A 19,552-nucleotide genomic window follows, 5' to 3' on the forward strand; every position below is an offset into this window, starting at 1 on the left:
CAAAAGTGCAAGCTGCTATGTGATGTAGAAGTTGAAGACAGTTTCTGACTGAAGTCCATTTTTCTTTGGCATGAGGAAGTACCTCAGATAGAAGCCCCTTCTCTTGTGCTGAGTGGGGACCAACTCTATCACTCCTAAACGAAGGAGGAAGTTGATTTCCTGTCTTGTTAAGAGCTCGTGAGAAGCGTCCCTGAAGAGGGATGGGGAAGGGAAATGAGAAGGAGAGAGATAAAATGGATGGCGTAGCCTGATGATATTATCTCCAGCACCCACTTGTCCAAGGTGATTCACTCCCATGCTTGTCGGAAACAGGAGAGTTGGTCTCCAAATGTGAGGAGGTTGGCAAATCGCTGCAGCTGACAGGGTAAAGAGAGGGGAGGGTCCAAACCCTCCATCATCCCGTCAAAACTGGTGCTTTGAAGACGAAGCCTGCTATGATCTTGTGCTGGGTGGGTTAGAGGATCTCTGGAGGCTACGTCTCTTTTTGGAGGGTCCGTTGGTCTCTGAAAACCAGAGAATTGCATCGGGTGGGATCTTTGAGCCGTTTGCCTTCTACTGGATTTTCTTTTGTTCGCAGGAGTGTAGATGACTAACGAATGTAATGTGGCCCTGGAGTCTTTCAGGGTATGCAACGATTTGTTGGTATTCTCTGTGAACAACTTCAGACCATCAAATGGGAAATCCTCTACCATATTCTGGAATTTTCTGGAGAAACCAGACAACTCAGGGAAAGGGGGTTCTTATATGGGTACCCAGGAGAACCCTGGAGACATATCAATAATGCTGAAGGTAGGTTTCCATCATCGGTCTCTTCTTCCTCTAAAGGGGGAGCTCTGCGCGAAAGGGGAAGTGATGGTACCGGGACGTATAAGGGTCCAGAGACAAAGTGGTTCTCGGTACCGAGAGATGCTTGTTACCTGCAACAAACAGAGACTCTCGTTCAGCAGTCACCAATAAGTCCTTTGGATACCAAAAGTTTTGTGGCGCCGAGTGGCATTGTGGTACTGACGGCCCAGTATGCTTGTCCCTGCAGGATGGTTCCAAGTAGGGTGACCAGATGTCCCAATTTTATAGGGATAGTCCCGATTTTTGGGTCTTTTTCTTATATAGGCTGCAATTACCCCCCACCCCCTGTCCCGTTTTTTTCACATTTGCTGTCCGGTCACCCTAGTTCCAAGGGTTTTGAATACTTCATAGGCGGTGCTGCCTGACGGAGACGGAGGCTTAGTTTTACATGGGACTTGATTTCCCGGTTCTTCCATGCCCTGGATTTTAAGGCTAAACAGAAGTTACACTTCTGTAAGATGTGAGACTCTCCTAGGCTGCGAATGCACTTAGAGTGTCCATCTATGTGAGAGGCAATGTTTAAACCCCAGAGAAGGGGTATGCCCCTTGCATGGAGGATTTCCCTGGAGGAAATAAAACACTCTCTCAAATAACTAGCAACTAACTAGCAAACTAAGCAGCTAAACTAAAACAAACTCAGAACTAAGTCAGCAAGCAGCCGAGGCATGCACAATGAAGACATGCTCAGCTCTGTCTCAGGTTGAGATGTGTCAGAAGGAACTGGGGACAGTTTGCCGGTGCAGCCTGAGATAGCCGGAGGGGGGGGGGGGGGGGAGGGGGAGGAAGGCACGAGGATATCAGCGGCGAGTGTGTGGGATGAACGGACACCATTAACGAAAATCTCCGATGGCAGGCGAGTGGGGCACATGTGCCCCTGAAGTGGAGCACCCACGGGGACACTATTCAAAGAAGAATACTCTCTTGCAAAATTCCCCTAATAGCCCTAATAGACTTCCACAGAGCATGCTGGTAAGTGATGGCTCTATTTCCAGGCTATGAATCCCATTTGCTTACTATATTTTGCAATGTTGTTGTAGCTGTGTCGGTCCCAGGATATTAGAGAGACAAGGCGGGTGAGGTAATAGCTTTTATTGGACCAACTTCTGTTGGTGAGAGAGACAAGCTGTTGAGCTTACACTGAGCTCTCTGTAGCTCGAAAGTATGTCTCCTTCACCAGCAGAAATTGGTCCAATAAAAGATATTACCTCCCCCGCCTTGTGTCTGTCACTATTTTGTGGCATACCCATGTGCAGTCAGCACTGCAGCACGGTGAGGGTCCTTCTCAAGCAGAAGCGGTGGCACAGGGTGACTTATAATCAGTAACTCAAACTTTCCATGGCCCTGGCACTCAGAGTCTGATTATGCTACACAGTCAGACAATTGTGGGCACCACTGCAGGGGGAGAGAGGGCTAACAAAGGACTATCACTGAGCAAAAAGGAGACCAGCAGGGTAAAGCCAAGTGCTGGAATTTCTCTAGGTGCAAGAGACGCCCAGAACATTCAATCCTGCACTGCCAGGGTGCGGCTTAAGTTGGCCACATTTACAGTCAGCACTTAGTTAATAATTCTGTTGATGATGCGCAGCCGGACTAGTATCCAGCTCCCGTAACTGTTGGTTCTCGAGGCTGGCTGGAGAAGTCAAGGCTGAGTGCTGCCAGCAAGCCAAGCAGCCACGAGTCTGAAGCCAGGCCAGACAGGGAGCAGATGAGTTAGAAAGGGCCTTCTGGGAAAGTCTCTTTTCTGCCCACACATTAAAGGGCTGAATATATTCCAGGGCTAGTGCATCCTGGTAAGCTAGAGCTCTTGGGACTTTGGAGGGCACGGAACTGAACACAACCATCCACTGGCACTGCCAGAGCACCTGCTTCCAGCCCTCCAGGCCTGAGGAGTGGTTCTTGAGAATCCCTGTAACCAGGCTCAGCTAGGGCTGGGGGCGCTTCGATACAGCTACACATATGAGAACGTGCGTTTGGTAATTGTATTAGGAGTCAAAACACCCTGTCCGTATAACCAAACCCCACACACCTGTCATGAACTTGTGGCACCTCAATACAGACTCCGGCCATCCCCACGGGGGGCACCCGAGCAAGACGCAGGGCTCCTGAAGAGCTGAGCCCTCACAACTGTGCTCTCACACATCTCCCCGCTGCCCCCAGGAATGCTGCTGTACAATGGCATGCAGGCTCCACACACTGCCAGCCCTTACCCATGGCTTGTTTTCTTATGCCTGCTGATTTCCTTCTCTCCTTCGATGATCCACTGCAGGATTTTCTGGTTCCTCTCCACGTCCTCAGGAGATCCGGGCATCTCATAGTTGGCACCATCACTTTTCCCTGAATCAGTCTTCTTGACATTTCTTTTTGAGAGCAGACTCGCTTTCCCACTGCAAGAAGAAGGCTTGAGACGTTAGCTACTCATCTGAACCCATACATAGCAGAGAAGTGGCGGACCTGGGACGCTTTTTGCTTTCTAGCTACACTCAGATGGCAGCTCAATGCCCCTGAATGACAGCCCCACAATCTGAACTGGTTTACAGAAGCTCAGCAACAGAGCTTGGGGATATCCCAGTGACACATGGAATCACTCCTGCACTGCGATCCAACCCACCAGTTTTCAGTAGTTTAAATCAAAGACTAGGCCGTGCTTTGGGCTGAAAGCTGCCTGGGGCCTGGATCACCCGGATATATCCCACCTAATCAATTCGCTACCACTGCAGAGGCCTTGGGCATTGGTGGCATCTTGGTCTCGCCCGTCCTCTGCCTGTGCAACACAACAGTTTAGTCTCCCAAGGACTGAAATGCTTTAGTCTACCCAAGTTATTGGTTCAAAGCAGGGGTAACTAACTGGGTGAAATTGGCTGGCTTGGATCATCAGACTAGATAATCTAATGGTCCCTTCTGGTCTTAAATGCCATGAAACTAGGAAGGGCTAAGGCAGTGTGTATGCCTGTTTAAATCGCAAGGATGTCAGGCCTCTCACCCGTTCTACACTGTGATGATTATCCTGTTACACAAGGAAGGCTGGGCACGGCTGCCCTCCGGAACTAGAGGACTTCTCCATTGCCAAAGGGATCACAGCAATGTTACACAATTACGGCTGTCGATTAATCGCAGTTAACTCACGCGATTAATTAAAAAAATTAATCACTATAAAAATTAATTGCAATTAATAAAATTAATCACAGTTAATCACATTGTTAAACAATAGAATACCAATTGAAATTTATTAAATATTTTGGATGTCTTTCTACATTTTCAAATATACTGTATTGATTTCAATTACAACACAGAATACAAAGCACATGGTGCTCACTTATTTTTTATTACAAATATTTGCACTGTAAAAGTGATAAAGAAATAATATTTTTCAATTCACCTCATACAAGTACCATAGTGAAATCTCTTTATCGTGAAAGCGCAACTTACACATTTCGATTTTTTTGGTTACATAACTGCGCCCAAAAAACAAAACGATGTAAAACTTTAGAGCCTACAAGCCTGCTCAGTTCTACTTCTTGTTCAGCCAATCGCTAAGAGAAACAAGTTTGTTTATATTTATGGGACATAATGCTGCCTGCTTCTTATTTACAGTCACCGGAAAGTGAGAACAGGCGTTCACAGAGCACGTTTGTAGCCGGCATTACAAGGTATTTACATGCCAGATATGCTAAACATTCGTATGCCCCTTCATGCTCGTTAAAAAAAATGCATTAATTACATTTTTGACTGAACTCCTTGGGGGAGAACTGTAGGTCTCCTGCTCTGTTTTACCCGCATTCTGCCATATATTTCTTGTTATAGCAGTCTTGGATGATGACCCAGCACATGTTGTTTGTTTTAAGAACACTTTCACTGCAGATTTGACAAAACACAAAGAAGGTACCAATGTGAGATTTCTAAAGATAGCCACAGCACTCCTGGCTGAACAAGAAGTAGGACTGAGTGGCCTTGTAGGCTCTTGTGTAACTTCTGTTTAGCCTTCAAATCCAGGGCACAGAAGAACTGGACTGAGTGGACTTGTAGGCTCTAAAGTTTTACATTGTTTTATTTTTATTTTTGAGTGCAGTTATTTTTTTTGTACATAATCCTACATTTGTAAGTTCTACTTTCATGATAAAGTGATTGCATTACATTATTTTTATTAGGTGAACTGAAAAATACTATTTCTTTTGTTTTTTACTGTGCAAATATTTGTAATAAAAATAATATAAAACAAGCACCGTACACTTTGTATTCTGTGTGGTAACCGAAATCAATATATTTAAAAATTTAGAAAACATCCACAAATATTTAAATAAATGGGATTCTATTATTATTTAACAGTGCGATTAATCGCGATTAAAATCGCTTGACAGCTCTAGATGCAATGCTTGGCAGATCTCCTAGATCCTGGCGAGGGAGTGAAAGACTGGGCTAACTTCCAAACTCTTAGCTTCAACATGGCAACACAGCCCAATCTTAGACCATCCGGCCAGTTCTGGAGCTGAAATTTACCACCCAGAAAAGGATTTGCCATTCCAGACCGGAGCATTGCTCCAAGTCTGGGTCTCTTCTTCCTGCCACACAAGGAGCTCATCGAGAGTCTGATACCCCAGGCCTGCCAAGTCCAATGTTCTCCTCTTGCCATGGCCATCAGTTAATGCTTCAGAATAGGGCAAATGACTGAGTAATACCCTAGAGGGGAAACTCCTTCCTGGTCTCCCCGTAGGCTCTCAGTTTATGTCTTGAGTACACTGTGAAGTCTCTCTGCAACCAAAAGAGCTCACTCTTTATTTTACATCAGGGCTAGATTCCAGGAAACACTGCAATCCCTGAGAGCCCGTGCCCGTAGGATGCTGCCAGGCTGCAATGTGAACTGCCCCAGTGCAGGGCTTTCAGACTCTTCGACACCTGTTCCCCCCAAGGACTATATACCAACCTGCCTTGGCACAGTATTTGATCAGCCCTCTTCCAGAGCCCTGCAGAACTAGCTCACACCAGCCCATCAACCGCCCCAATCCCCCCCCCCCCCCCCCCAAAAAAAAGAATTCTGGTCTCCCTCCCACTTCTGCTTTGTGGGCTCCTCTGCTCCTACCACATCCCTCCCGGGTGCTTCTGCCCCGGATCCCTCTGCTCTCTGGCCCCCACTACTCTACTCTTAAAGGGGAAGCACCATTGCTCTCCCCTTCCTCCTGGGGAAAATGTAGCAGCTTAAGCCTCTCTGCTCCTCCTCCCTCCTCTCAAAGGAGCTGTGTTGTTTAGGCTGCTCTATTCTGTGCCCCACACCTCCCATCCTAGGGAGGAGTCAGTGACTCTCCAGCCCCACTCAGCCAGTTTGCCCATCAAAACTTCTACTCCCTGGGGCTTGTAGCTGAGTAGATTTGCCATGCCTGGCTCCAATTGATAAACATTCATTCTAGGGTTCTTGCAGCCAGCCCTCTCAATTAGTTCCACACTGTGGCATTTATTAGTACAGGGGATTTACTGAGCACCCATCAGCCGGGTCAGGACGATATCTGGATGATGCCTACAAGAATAATGCAATAATGTAACTAACAAAACTGGCCCAATGGAACACAACAAACTCTCATCACTGCCTTTTCCCCCACACCTGAGCAGAAAGAGAGGTGGAAACATGGGAAGTGAAGATGGAACAGGAAGGAATTTTAGATCCTCCAGTGATCGTCCTCAGGCAGATGGTCCCAAAAAATGACCCCATCACTGAGAAACGGCGGGCCTGACCCTACCAGACTGAACATTGGGATGGAGGGCTAGGTCAATTCAGCTAATCTTGGTTACTTTCACGAGACAGGGAAAGGAAGCTCCGGCAAGTCCCTTTGACCCTGAATTATGAAGGGGTCTTATGCACTTGCACTGACACTCCCTATTAACAAGGCCATGAAATAAAGCCGTTAGTTTAGGGGCTGTGAATGGAGCATGTGAGAAGAAGCCAACTTTTAGGCACCTATAGCATACAGAGAGCGCCCGGGCACCCGGCACACAGAGAGCGCCTGGGTACAACATTAATATCGCCACTAGTAAAGGAGCAAAACAGCCCCCGGCTCTATAGTTCCAGGGCAACTTTAAAGGGAGCCTTTGCAGCAACATAGCCCAGAACTGATAAGGGACGGCATGCATGACTGTGGAGAGATCCACTGCTGAAGGGAAAGGACAGACTGCCGAGGAGAAGAGCGGCACTGGACTGCCATGCTCGGAGAACAGCCCAGAGTGACTCCTGAATTCCGCACCTCTGTTACAAGCGGGGACCCAAACCCATTTTGCGCATTTATTTGCATGATGCAGTCCGTTCCCAAATGACCTTGCTACAAAGCAATGGCTATAGAACTCCCACTGGTCCTGCACTCACCTGTAGCCCAAGGAATCCGCAGGGTTGGGAGCCAGGCCCATGCTTTCAGTGTAGTTCCGGGATTTTGTTGCATAGTTATGTGAATCTACATTCCAAGCAAAACTGTTCTGCACTCTCTGAGTGGCTTCAGCCTCAATCTGCTCCTTCGGTTTCATCACACTGTGGTGATGAATGTGGTGGTAGATATGTTTATGGTGGTATAAGTTAGCTGCGTCCAGTTTCATTCCTGATTTTGTTGCATGCTTGCCATGCCCTGGAGGTATTGTCCCTTGCATCTTTCCAGCCTGGCCACTTTCCGGTGACCGGGGCTTAGGTGAATGGCGGCCAGGTCCAGGGGACTGACAACCTGGAGTTTTCATTACTCGCTGTACATGTTCATCGAGAATGCTCTCCGGATTTTCTTCATGAGCATCTCGCAGCTGCATCCCAGCACAACCCATCTCAGAGTAACGAGGAGTGAAGTGATGCAAGGCCTGGGTGGAAGGCAGCTTGTGGCTAATGACTGAAGGACCAGAAGAGATGTCTGCGTCCTCACCTTCTTCTTCCTGCAGGAAAATGGAAAAAGTGGAGAAAACTTGAAGTATATGTCGTCTATCATATTAGGGGCAGACAGCAAGATAGGCTTGTTTCAAACAACTATCAGTATGTGTGTGTGTCTCTCTGACCATATCATAAACAAACAGCTGAGATGAACAGATGGAAATCCTTGAAAAACATAATTTGATTGTATTAAGGAGAAAATAGTTCTTGCTTAAACTGCTGAGTTCCTTGGAGAAATGACTGTAATGACCAACAAAGGAAAGGCAGCTACATGTTGTACATATAGTTTCCAAAAAGCATTTAATAAAGTATCACATCAAAGCATACTGGATAAAATAGAAGAGTTATAGGATAGACAATAAAACAGTTTGTTGAATAGGAAAAAAAATGATAGGAAATAAGTGATGGAAAATGGAAAGAAATGGCGGTGCTATCCACAGGAGAGATTCGGGACTTACCATTCAGACGATTATTTCAAAATATAAGGAAAGCAGTGCTGAGCACACGAAAGCAGAGGATACAGGAGTTAATTTAATGATGACGGCAGCGTGCACGGTTTCAGAAACCAAGGCTCTACCTTCCAAATGCATGACCTCTGAGGCCTAAGGCAAAATACTTCACACATCTGAAGAAACCAGATTATAACTCAAATACTCACTGTGCTAGTCTGAGAGTGGATCACAAAGCGCAGCTGATAACTGTATTTTAAAACACCAAATTCCATTCGAACCCATGGGCATGCCAGTAAGAAGGAAAACTTTCCAGGCCTGGCAGCCAGGAATTTTGAAGTTGACAAATCGTTTGATTCTCGAAGATTGCACTGAGATGCTTATGAAGTTGTTTTATAGGGAAGTCAGGATCTTGCTTTTATTTTATTACTTACCCAGGAGAATTAAACAATTTCTTTAGTCTGCCCCTCCCCTCTCCTATCAGGGACAGTAAGCCATGAGTTGCAGTGCAGGATGCTCTGTGCGGCTGTCTGGCCTGCCAATATAGCATGAGCTTTATCTGCCAGAGCACATTGGCTCACATCTGCTTTAACTGCCCACTTGCAGATGGCATCCACCTCCACCAATTAATTAGCTTCTAAAGTCACAAGTGGTAGGCATAGATCAAGGGAAGAAATACAAGATTTCTTTGCCATTCCGTACCTGAGAGTATAAAACCTAACTGACCTCACTAGTGTCAGGCATTTATGTCACATGGGCACCCTTCACAATGGAAGCGAGGAGGCACATCCCAGAAATTAGAGAGGGAAAAAGCCTGGTAAGCCACCTACTCCAGCCCAGTGCCCACACCACCCTTGCCTCTGCTGCACCTGCTCTTGAATACCTGGGAGTTCATTCCATCCCGCACTAAGTCCCCCCCCCCAACTCCCTTCACACATACTGCAATCGTCACTGACACACTTGTGTTTGAAAGCAACCTAAGAAAATAGGTCCCCACTGACTGGGGAGTCGAGTGCCGAATGTGTGAGATAAACAGAGTAGGAGGGGCTGTCAGCACACGAGAGAATTCAAACCCTCCTTTCCCTTGAGCTCCCCTTGAGCTTCAGGTCCCTGGCTCCCTCTCCAAGACAGTCCCAGCCTGCACTCTGCAGCTGTGTCAGGGAAGGGCCATTTCAATACAGACACACCTACTGTAGGGCTTGGCAAGACCGAACACCAAACAAGCCAAATCTGTAAGGTCATAGAACAAGGCCCAGCCAGCGAGGACAGTGACCACATGCAGAACATTAACACACAGAATACCATGCCCGACCTTGGAGGTGGCACATTGGGACGTACATGTCCTGATGGACTACGCTACGTTCACACTGGTAGTTCACAGGAAGAAAAGGGGTCCTTCCTCTACATCTACAATAACCCTAACAGGGAAGTGCAACACTTGGGGTAACTAATGCAGGTTATTAAAACGACATCCTATGAGAGAGATACAATGCATAAAGCTCTAGCATGGGGATACCACAGCTGTTACTGGCTTATGGAAACCTCACAACTCGTGAGGTGCTTCTCTGACATTCGCGATGGGATGGTTCCTTCCCAGAGGAGCTCAGCCGGAAGAGGCGGCACTGCAAGGCTAACAGCAATAACCGTTTAGGACATTTACACTCAAACACACGTTTCCAGGGAGCGACTCTGCAGTTATGTCTGAAGCAGCATAAGTGCTGCCGTGCAAAGAGCATGCAGTGCAAATCTCAGCTCATTCGGCCAAGAACCTGCTTTTAAAAAATGACAGGTTCTCATAACCTTTCATGCCCACATTGAGATCAGAGGGGAGAATGCAAGAGATGCCGCTCTCCCTGAGCTCTCCTGTAGTCAGTGTACACCACCCAGCCCTGGCTCCAAACACAACCAGACGAGATTATTAGCTGGTCTGTTTGGTTCTGTGGAGCAAGTGGTGATTGGCCTGATGGTGGCCTGTGCAGGCTCAGGCTGGCAGATGGCACTGTGCCAGCCAGTGCATGCTTAGGCTAGTCCCAGTTAGGAACATACTCATCACAGATATGAGCAAATACCAGCTCGGTCATTGAAATAACGTGAATGGCTCACAAATTATTCTGTGGCACCCAAAGGCAATGAATTCATGTCTCCACTTCTGCCGACAGCTGTTAATATTCTTCTGCACCTCACAGCTCTTGGTATTAGTTTGCAGCTAAAATGACTGAAGTTGCACAAGATCAAATCAGGACCCCGGTGTATAATACACCAGACCAAATCTCATTCACTGGGCCACTCTGCCCCTGGCAATGCATCTGCCAAGTGAAATGGTCATGTGATGGTACATCACTGCAGTGTGCGAGGAGGGGCTGCATAAGGAAGGACAATGGGGCTCTGGTTACTGGAATTGACTAGGGACCAGGAGACTCAGGTTCTGCCCAGGACTTGAGTGCAGACTTCAGCGATTCACAGATTCCAAGGCCAGAAGGGAACATTGTGATGATCTAATCCGACCTCATGTATAACACAGGTCAGAGAACTGGCCCAAAATCATTCCTAGAGCAGATCTTTAAGAAAAACATCTAAGAGTGATTTAAAAATCGCCAGTGATGGAGAATTCATCCCTCTCCACCTCCGGTAAGTTGTTCCAATGGTTAATTACTCTAGCCATTAAAAATTTACACCTTATTTCCAACCTGAATTTGTCTAGCTTCCACTTCCAGCAACTGGATCATGTTAGACCTTTATCTGCTAGATTGAAGAGCCCATTATTAAATATTTGTTCCCTGTGTATATACTTACAGACGTACCCCTTAATCTTCTCTTTGTTAAGATAAACAGACTGACATCCTCGAGTCTATCACTATACGGCACATTTTCTAATCCTTTAATCATTCTTGTGGATCTTCTCTGAACCCTCTCCCATTTATCAACATCCTTCTTGAATTGCAGACACCAGAACTGGACACAGAATTCCAGCAGCAGTCGCACAAGCACCAAATACAATAACCTCTCTACTCCTACTTGAGATTCCCATGTTTATGGATCCAAGGATTGTATATTAGTCCTTTTGGCCACAGTGTTGCACTGCGGATCAAGTTCAACTGATTATCTATCCCTGGACCCACAACAAATCTTTTTTTAGAGTCACTGCTTCCCAGGCCAGAGTCCCCCGTGCCATAAGGTTGGCCAACATTCTTTGTTCCTTCATGTGTACATTCACATTTAGACATATTAAAACACATTTGTTTGCTTGTGCCCAGATTTCCAAGTGATCCAGATCACTCTGTACCAGTGACTTGTCCTCTTCATTATTTACCACTCCCCCAATTTTTGTGTCATCGGCAAATTTTACCAATGATGTTTTTTTCTTCCAGGTCATTGATAAAAATGTTAAATAGAGTAGTGCCAAGAACCAGTCCCTGCAGGACCCCATTTGAAACATACCAGTTCAATCAGGATTCCCCTTTAACAGTTACATTTTGAGATCTATCAGTTAGTCAGCTTTTAATCCATGTAACATGTGCCATGATAATTTTATAACTTTCTATATGTTTAATCAAAATGTCATGCGGTACCAACTCACATGTTTTACAGAAGTCTAAGTATCACATCAAGACTATTATCTTTATCAGCCAAACTTGCAATTTCATTAAAAAAATATCAAGTTAGTTTGACAGCACCTATTTTCCATCAATCCATGCTGATTGGCATTAATTATATTACCCTCCTTTGATTCGTTATCAGTTGAATCCTGTATCACCTGCTCTATTATCTTGCCTGGGACTGATGTCAGACTGACAGGCCTATAATTACTTGGGTCATCCCGTTTACCCTTATTCTCCTTGCTCTGCATCTCTTGGCTCGAGTTGCTTGAGCTCTCTCTCTGTGCTTCAGTTTCCTCATCTGTAGTATATCTGGCATCTCCAAGGACCTGATCTACCCCTTTGCCTTCTAAGATCTATGCGGATGCCATATTCACAATCACACCCTGCTTGGGATGAGGAGGCATCAGGAGGGGGAGACAGGGGTTGTGAAGGCAAGTGCCGTGTTTGGTGTTACATATTTGTAGACTGTAGTTCTGAGCCTGCTGAGCAGCGGGAGTGGGGCAGGAGGAGGGGAGCCTGTGATCCCTTCCCCTCCCCATCAGGAATTTCCCTGAGAAAGGCATGGGGAAGCTGAGAACAGGCAGGCTCGGTGCATGTAACAGGGATACAGGGAAGCTGAGAAGAAGAGATTACTCACTTTGTGCAGTAACTGTGGTGCTTCAAGATCCGTGTCTTTATGGATGCTCCACTTCAGGCACGCATGCGCCTCTCGAGCCCTCGATCAGAAATTTTCAGTTAGCAGTGTTGGTTCGGACCACACATGCTCCCTGTGCCGTACATCAAGGCTACATAGGAGCGTGCGGGCGAATCACCCTCAGGTTCCTTCTCCAGCCGAACATCCCACAGAGGACAGTCCGATGCAAAGGGGAAGGAGGGCAGGTAGTGGAGCACCCAAAGGGGACACACATCTCGAAGAGCCGTAATTACTGCACAAAGGGAGTAACCTCCTTTTCTTCTTCGTGTGTCCCTTGGGTGGCTCCACTTCAGGTGACTTCCAAGCAGTATCCCCCGAGGGAGGAGGGAGCTTCAGAACTGAGACTAGAACTGAAGACAGTTCAGCAGAACCAAGTGCCACATTGGATTAGCAGCATGGATTAAAGTAATGTTTTAAAAACATATGTACACCCTACATATCTCAGATACCAGCACATTCTTATGTAATGCCGTGAATGTTACTTGTAATCTGGTCGAATGTGCTATCACCCTTTGGGAGGATGAATGCCTCTTATCATAACATGTGATAATACATCCAGATATTCATCTTGATAGTCTGAGCAGAGATCATGAACCCCTTGGATCTATATGCAAAGAAGATGAAGAGCCTCGATGACTTTCTAAATTACTTGGTCCGATCTACATAATAAAAAGCCAACACCCTTCTAACATGCAGGGTATGGAAACAGGACTCCTATGGAGAGCTGTGCAGCTTTGGAAAGAACACAGGTAGATGAACAGATTGGTCAAGGTGGAACTGTCACAGAACCTTAGGCACGGATTTAGGGTGTGGATGTAAAGACACTTTGCCCTTGAAGAATACCATCAATAAGGGGATCTGCCATCAGGGTTCCAATCTCCCGACCCTCTGAGCCGACGTGATGACTATTAAAAACACCGTCTTCACAGAAAAATGGAGCAAAGAACAGGATAATGTTGTCTGTCTGATTTTGTTCATCACCCTTGGTATCAACAGCACTGGAAAAAATGCATAGAATAGACCCTTCTGCAAAAAAAGATGCCACTTCCTGTTTCTGGAGGTGGCCAAGAGACCTACCTCTGCCAGTCCCCATCATTGGAATATGCTGTGGAGAGCTTGAGCGTCTAGCTTCTATTCATAGTCCTGAGAAAAGTGCTGCTGAGGACATCGGGTGTGGTGTTCTGAATATCTGGAAGCAGACTGCAGAAATTTGGATCTGATGAACTACGAACAAGTTCCCTAGTTTCATGGGTTCGGCACACAGGGAGGGGGATCTTGCTTCTCCCTGTTTATTGATCTAGAACATAGAGGATATGTTGTCTGTCATGACTCTGATTGATTTGCCCCTGGTGAGGGGCTGGAAATGAAAGCAAGCATTCTTGATAGCCCTGAGCTCCAACAGATAGATGTGGAGACTGGTTTCCTGAGTTGTCCATCTACCCTGAGTCTAGGGAGTTCCTCCCTCCGTCACCTGTCTGTCCAAGGTGCCTCTGACAGGAGAATAGATCGCTCTGAGCCAGCCCTGGAAGCAGCAGAGGCATAGCCTTGTGTGATTGGTCAAAAAAGTTACAAACTGCCATGTGTCCCAGGAGCTGTAGACAGTTCTTATTTTGGTCCCAGGGCTCCCCTGAATTGTCCGTACTAGACCGGAAGTTCCAAATCTAAGGGAAGTCAGGCTCTGACTGTCAATGAGTCCAAATGTGCTCCTATAAACTTTATCTTTTGTACAGAGGTTTATATAGATTTTTTAAAAATTCAGCTGCAGACCCAACCTCTGCAACAGAGTGAGGTGCCATATGGGTGGAAGATAGCAGTGCTTGGTAGGATCGGCCCTTGAGTAGCAAGTCATCAAGGCACAGGAAGATTAGGATCACTTCTTGTCAGAGGTAAGCCACCACTATCGCTAGGACCTTTGAGAACAACCTGGGGTCCAAGAAAAGGCAGAAAGGAAGCACTTGGAATTGGAAATGATCCTGGCCTATAGTTAAGCATATGAATTTCCTGTGCAATTGGTGTATCATAAGAACATAAAAACGGACATACTGGGTCAGACCAAAAGTCCATCTAGCCCAGGATCCTGTCTTCCAACAGTGGCCAGTGCCAGGTGCCCCAGAGGGAATGAACAGAACAGGTAATCAAGTGATTCATCCCCTGTCACCCATTTCCAGCTTCTGGCAAACAGAGGCTAGGGACACCATTCCTGCCCATCTTGGCTAATAGCCATTGATGGACCTATCCTCCATGAATTTATCTAGTTCTTTTTTGAAGCCTGTTATAGTCTTGGCCTTCACAACATCCTCTGGCAACGAGTTTCACAGTGCTTGGAACATGGGGAGCTGAGAACAAGCAAGCTTGTAGCATGTCACATGGAAAAAAGCACAAAGACTGGGGGGAGCTGATGATGGGTAATGCTCCCGGAACATGGTGTGAGCCTCCACAGGTTCCAATGTGGGGAAAGGATTATAGGGCTCCCTCTGTTCCATCACTCTTGCTGCTCATGGTGGGGCTGGAATTCTGAGGGGGAACCCGCTTCCTCTATACAGGACCCCTTAGCAAGTGATAGGCAGATTGGGTCTCCCCTTATGCCCTGGTGTTGACTTTAGCTGGGAGATGAGGAGCTGGGAGGAGTACCCAAGAACACATCCACACCTGTCCCTGAATCATGGCCCCCACACCACTGCCATTTTCCAAAACAACAGGAAGTCACACACAAGAAAGCTACATTGACATGGAGTGAAGGTGGCCGGTGCTCAGCCCTGCCCTGTGTGCCTCATCCCCTTCCATTGCAGGAGAGAGTCATTCTCAAAGTTCAAACGCTGAGTGAGAGGGACCCTTCCCACCCAACACAGCCACAGCCTTAACGCTGTCCCTGTGGAGATGGCTATAGACACTGGGAGTGTAACAGCACCTGACCCTACCTAAGCAAACCTGTCGTTGTATCTGTGCCTAGCACAGCTCCCAGCAGCACTCCCATTCACATCCTCCACCTGAGCTCTGGATGGCACCAGAGACCTCATTGGGACTTGTTGCTGCTTGGCAGACACTGAGGGAGTGGTGAGGAGTTCTTAGGGCAGGATCACAGGGGCAGAGTTAAGGCTGTGGCTGTGCTGGGTAGGAAGTGTTCCTTGGCTGCATTTCCAGGTTTGCCAGCACTTGAGTTTTGGAAGGGGGGAAAGGAACACAGGGCAGAGCTGAGTGTCTGTGACCTTCACTCCATGGTAAAAAAAAATGTCACGCATGTGAATGTACGCATACAATAGTTTATGCATCATAACCTCTATAAACTAAGAGCCACATTTTCAACAGCAGGCACAAAAAGCAAGTACCATATATACTCGTTCATAAGCCGAATATTTTTGGTAAAAAAATGACGCATTAAAGAGTGGGAGTCGGCTTATAAATGGGTCTACACCAAAATTTGATGATTTTAAACTCTATGGAATCACTGAATTGAATATCTAATACATTGTTGTTTTGTTTACCTGGAGCGTCTGCAGGCATGGAGCCCCTCAGCTCCTTGCGGCCGCAGTTCGCCATTCCCAGCCAAGTAAACAAAACGTCCCACCAGTGGCTTACCTTGACAGGCCAGGAGCCAAAGTTTACCAACCCATTTATTGATGTCAATACTGCAGCCTTTTAAAGTTGCAAAGGCTTTGTTTAGTGGACTAGATTGGCTCAAAATGGACCTCATAAGTCTCGAGCCAATATGAAAATATAAAGTGCAGAATCGATGGAATCGCTAATAAAATTGAAATAGCCTGTTATCCCTACAGACATGCCAATCTACAGGGCTGCTTTGAAATAAACAAAGAACAATAATAATTTGACAGTGATAAAGCAGGTGACATTCCTATATAAAGTCCTACAAAATCTATAACTACAATAATAATAATAATCTATTTTCATACTAGTATTTAAAATGAACGGTGAAATCAAAAGAAAAAGGTCTTCTTATGCAGCGTTCAAACTTAAAGTTGTTGAATATGTAGAAGCAAACAATAATTGTGCCGCTGCTCGTGAATTCTGTATCAATGAGAAGCAAGTAAGAGAATGGTGAAAAAATAAAACCACTAAAAGACATGCGAAGAAGCAAGAAAAAACGTCCAACGAGGTACGCTTCATTTCCTGAGTTGGAGAAAGATCTCAATAATTGGGTTGTTGAATGTCGACAAAATGGGTACATTGTCACTAGGACTGGAATTCGTCTGCGTGCTCTGCAAATGACGAAAGACGACAAATACAAGTCAGTAAAGCCGTCAATGTTTGTCGCATCAGCGGTTGGAGAACTCGCTTCATGAACCGTCATGGTCTCTGTCTTCGTCAGCGAACAAAGATAGTGCAAAAGCTGCCTAGAGATCTGGAAGAAAAAATAGAATCTTTCCAAAGGTTTATTATAAAATATCGAAAGGAATATGCATTTGAACTGTCACAAATAGGAAATATGGATGAAACACCAATGACATTCAATCTCCTGCGCAACGGAACGGTAACCGGTGTTGGTGAAAAAACAGTTTTAATTAAAACCACTGGCCATGAAAAAATCCATTTTACGGTGGTTTTATGATGTTTGGCAAATGGATCAAAGCTCCCTCCTGTTGTTATTTTTAAAAGAAAAACCTTGCCTAAAAACATGAAATTTCCTGCTGGTGTCATCGTACGTGCACACGAAAAGGGATGGATGGATGGATGAAAGTGGGACTATTGAATGGCTGGAAAAAGTGTGGAATAAGAGACCAGGAGCACTTTTCAAGAAACCGGCTATGCTCGTTTGGGACATGTTTAGGGCACACAAGACGGATGAGGTGAAAAATGTGGCCAAAAATATGAAAACTACTTTGGCTGTAATACCTGGAGGCTTAACTTCAGTTCTACAACCACTTGATGTCTGCCTGAACAAACCCTTTAAAGACAGGCTACGCAAAATGTGGTTTGAACGGATGTGCTCAGGCATGGCCAAGTTGACAAAAGGCGGGAATCTTATGAAGCCCAAAATCAATCTGGTTGCCCAGTGGATTAAGGTCTCCATTCCCTCAGAAATGGTAGAAAAATCATTTAGGAAATGCTGTATCAGCAATGCACTCGACGGGTCAGAAGATGATGATATATTTGATGATGACACAACAGAGGCTGCTGATGAGAAGGAATCTGAGTCTGAAGGTGACACTGCCGACATCTATGATGACAATGCAGGTGCAGCTGTGACTGAAGCCAAGTTTAATGAACTGTTTGGTGAATCAGAGACTGATTCAGACTTTGAAGATTTTAAGCCTTTTTAAAGTCTCATATTGTTCTAAGTTACTTGTTTTCAATATCCATTTACTGATTTTAAATATTGACTGTAATTTTGTATTTGTTCAGTTATTATTATAACAAGAAGTTTTTCGTTAGATTACATTAAAATAATTCTAGCAAAACTTTTAAGTGTTTCTTGTGATGCCAGCTTTTAAAACATAGCAGGGGTTGGCAAACTTTGGCTCCCAGCCCGTCAGGGTAAGCCGCTGGCAGGTTGGGACGTTTTGTTTACTTGGAGCGTCTGCAGGTAGGGAGCCCCTCAGCTCCCAGCCAATGGGAGCTGCACTGGCTGGGAACAGCAAACCGCGGACACTGGGAGCTGAGGGGCTCTGTGCCTGCAGACGCTCCAAGTAAACAAAATCTCCCGACCCGCCAGTGGCTTAACCTGACGGGCCGGGAGCCAAAGTTTGCCAACCCCTGAAATATAGGGTCGGCTTATGAAAGGGTCATACAGTTTTTGCTATTTTTACCTAACCATCTTGGGGGGGTCGGCTTATAAACAAATGGGCTAATGAACGAGTATATACGCTAGTTAAATACATCCTCAAAATACATAGCCGGATGCCAACACTGAATGATTTTCTATGGTTTTGTCTACACAATTTAGGTGCCTACTTTTGAAAAATTATCCCTACATTTTATTTGGGGTATTTTTACTCCAAAGTTAATTTTGACTTCACTAGCTGCAAGATAAAATTATAAAAACGTGCCTTCTTATCTGCTTAGGATAACAGCTGGATTTTGCACAGAAACAATATAGGGTTCAGCAAGCAGCTGATGTGATGGAGTCTTTGTGCATGAAAGGAAAGCAGTTCAGGGAGGCACATGCGCAAGCCCTTTCTTTGTGTGAGCTCTAAAGCAGGTATTTCAGTGCTGCTGGGAATGAAGCTTGGAGACAGCACGGCCTCTGCAGACTACACTTTCTGAAACACAGAATAATGAAAATCAGGTCTGCTGTGCCCACTAGATGGGGCCTGGTGGTTACAATATTGTCAGAGGCTCCTTTAATCAGATTTAGAATGCTCCAAGTCATTTAAAAAACACATCTGCAGTGACATTATACCCAGGGAAGTCTGAACAGCCCTTTCCATTGAGCTAGGAACACACGCGCGCACACACACACACTGATAATCTGTAGAAGCAGCAACATCTCATTTCCTCTCCTTTTTACCTATCAAATGACCCCCGATTGAGCTGAAAGGATTCCCCTGATGTATGTGTGCTTTTTGTTTTAATCGGCGATGCCACTGAGCAAAAATGATGCTGAAAGAAGTTCCCTTCCTAGCAATACCAGCAATGCTTTACATTAACATGGAAAGAACTGTAAACACAGATATGCTTCTCACTGGTGATGTGGCTGGTTGCTTTTCAAATTTCACTCAGGTCAGACAGTGACGCTAGATCAGTCTGTCAATAGCACATTTTACTTTTTAGTTGCCATTCAGCAGCACAACATTGAAATGCTTGGGCTGGAAATACCACAGGGCAGTGGTTTTCATCTAGGGATACGTGTACCCCAGGTGTATGCAGAGGTCTTCCAGGGGGTACATCAACTCATCTAGATATTTGCCTAGTTTTACAACAGGCTACAAAAAAGCATTACCAAAGTCAGTACAAACTAAAATTTCATACAGACAATGACTTGTTTATACTGCTCTATATACTATACACTGAAATGTAAATACAATATTTATATTCCAATTGATTTATTTTATAATTATATGGTAAAAACGAGAAAGTCAGCACTTTTTCAGTAACAGCGTGCTGCGACACTTTTGTATTTTTA

At 45.5% G+C, this 19,552-nt stretch overlaps 1 protein-coding gene across 4 annotated transcripts in view; it reads right to left on the bottom strand.

Moving 5' to 3' along the window:
- AXIN1 (axin 1) overlaps window positions 1-19,552 on the bottom strand; it is a 179,310-nt gene that overhangs the window by 23,232 nt on the left and 136,526 nt on the right. For all 4 annotated transcript variants that reach the window (XM_065559851.1, XM_065559849.1, XM_065559850.1 and 1 more), the window contains 2 exons: window positions 7,193-7,737; window positions 3,054-3,230 (listed from right to left, as the gene is read on the bottom strand). In XM_065559851.1, coding sequence (XP_065415923.1) covers window positions 3,054-3,230; window positions 7,193-7,737 — 722 coding nt within the window. The remainder of the gene's footprint in view (window positions 1-3,053; window positions 3,231-7,192; window positions 7,738-19,552) is intronic.

This window comes from Chrysemys picta, chromosome 10, assembly GCF_011386835.1.
Source record: "Chrysemys picta bellii isolate R12L10 chromosome 10, ASM1138683v2, whole genome shotgun sequence".
NCBI lineage: Eukaryota > Metazoa > Chordata > Testudines > Emydidae > Chrysemys > Chrysemys picta.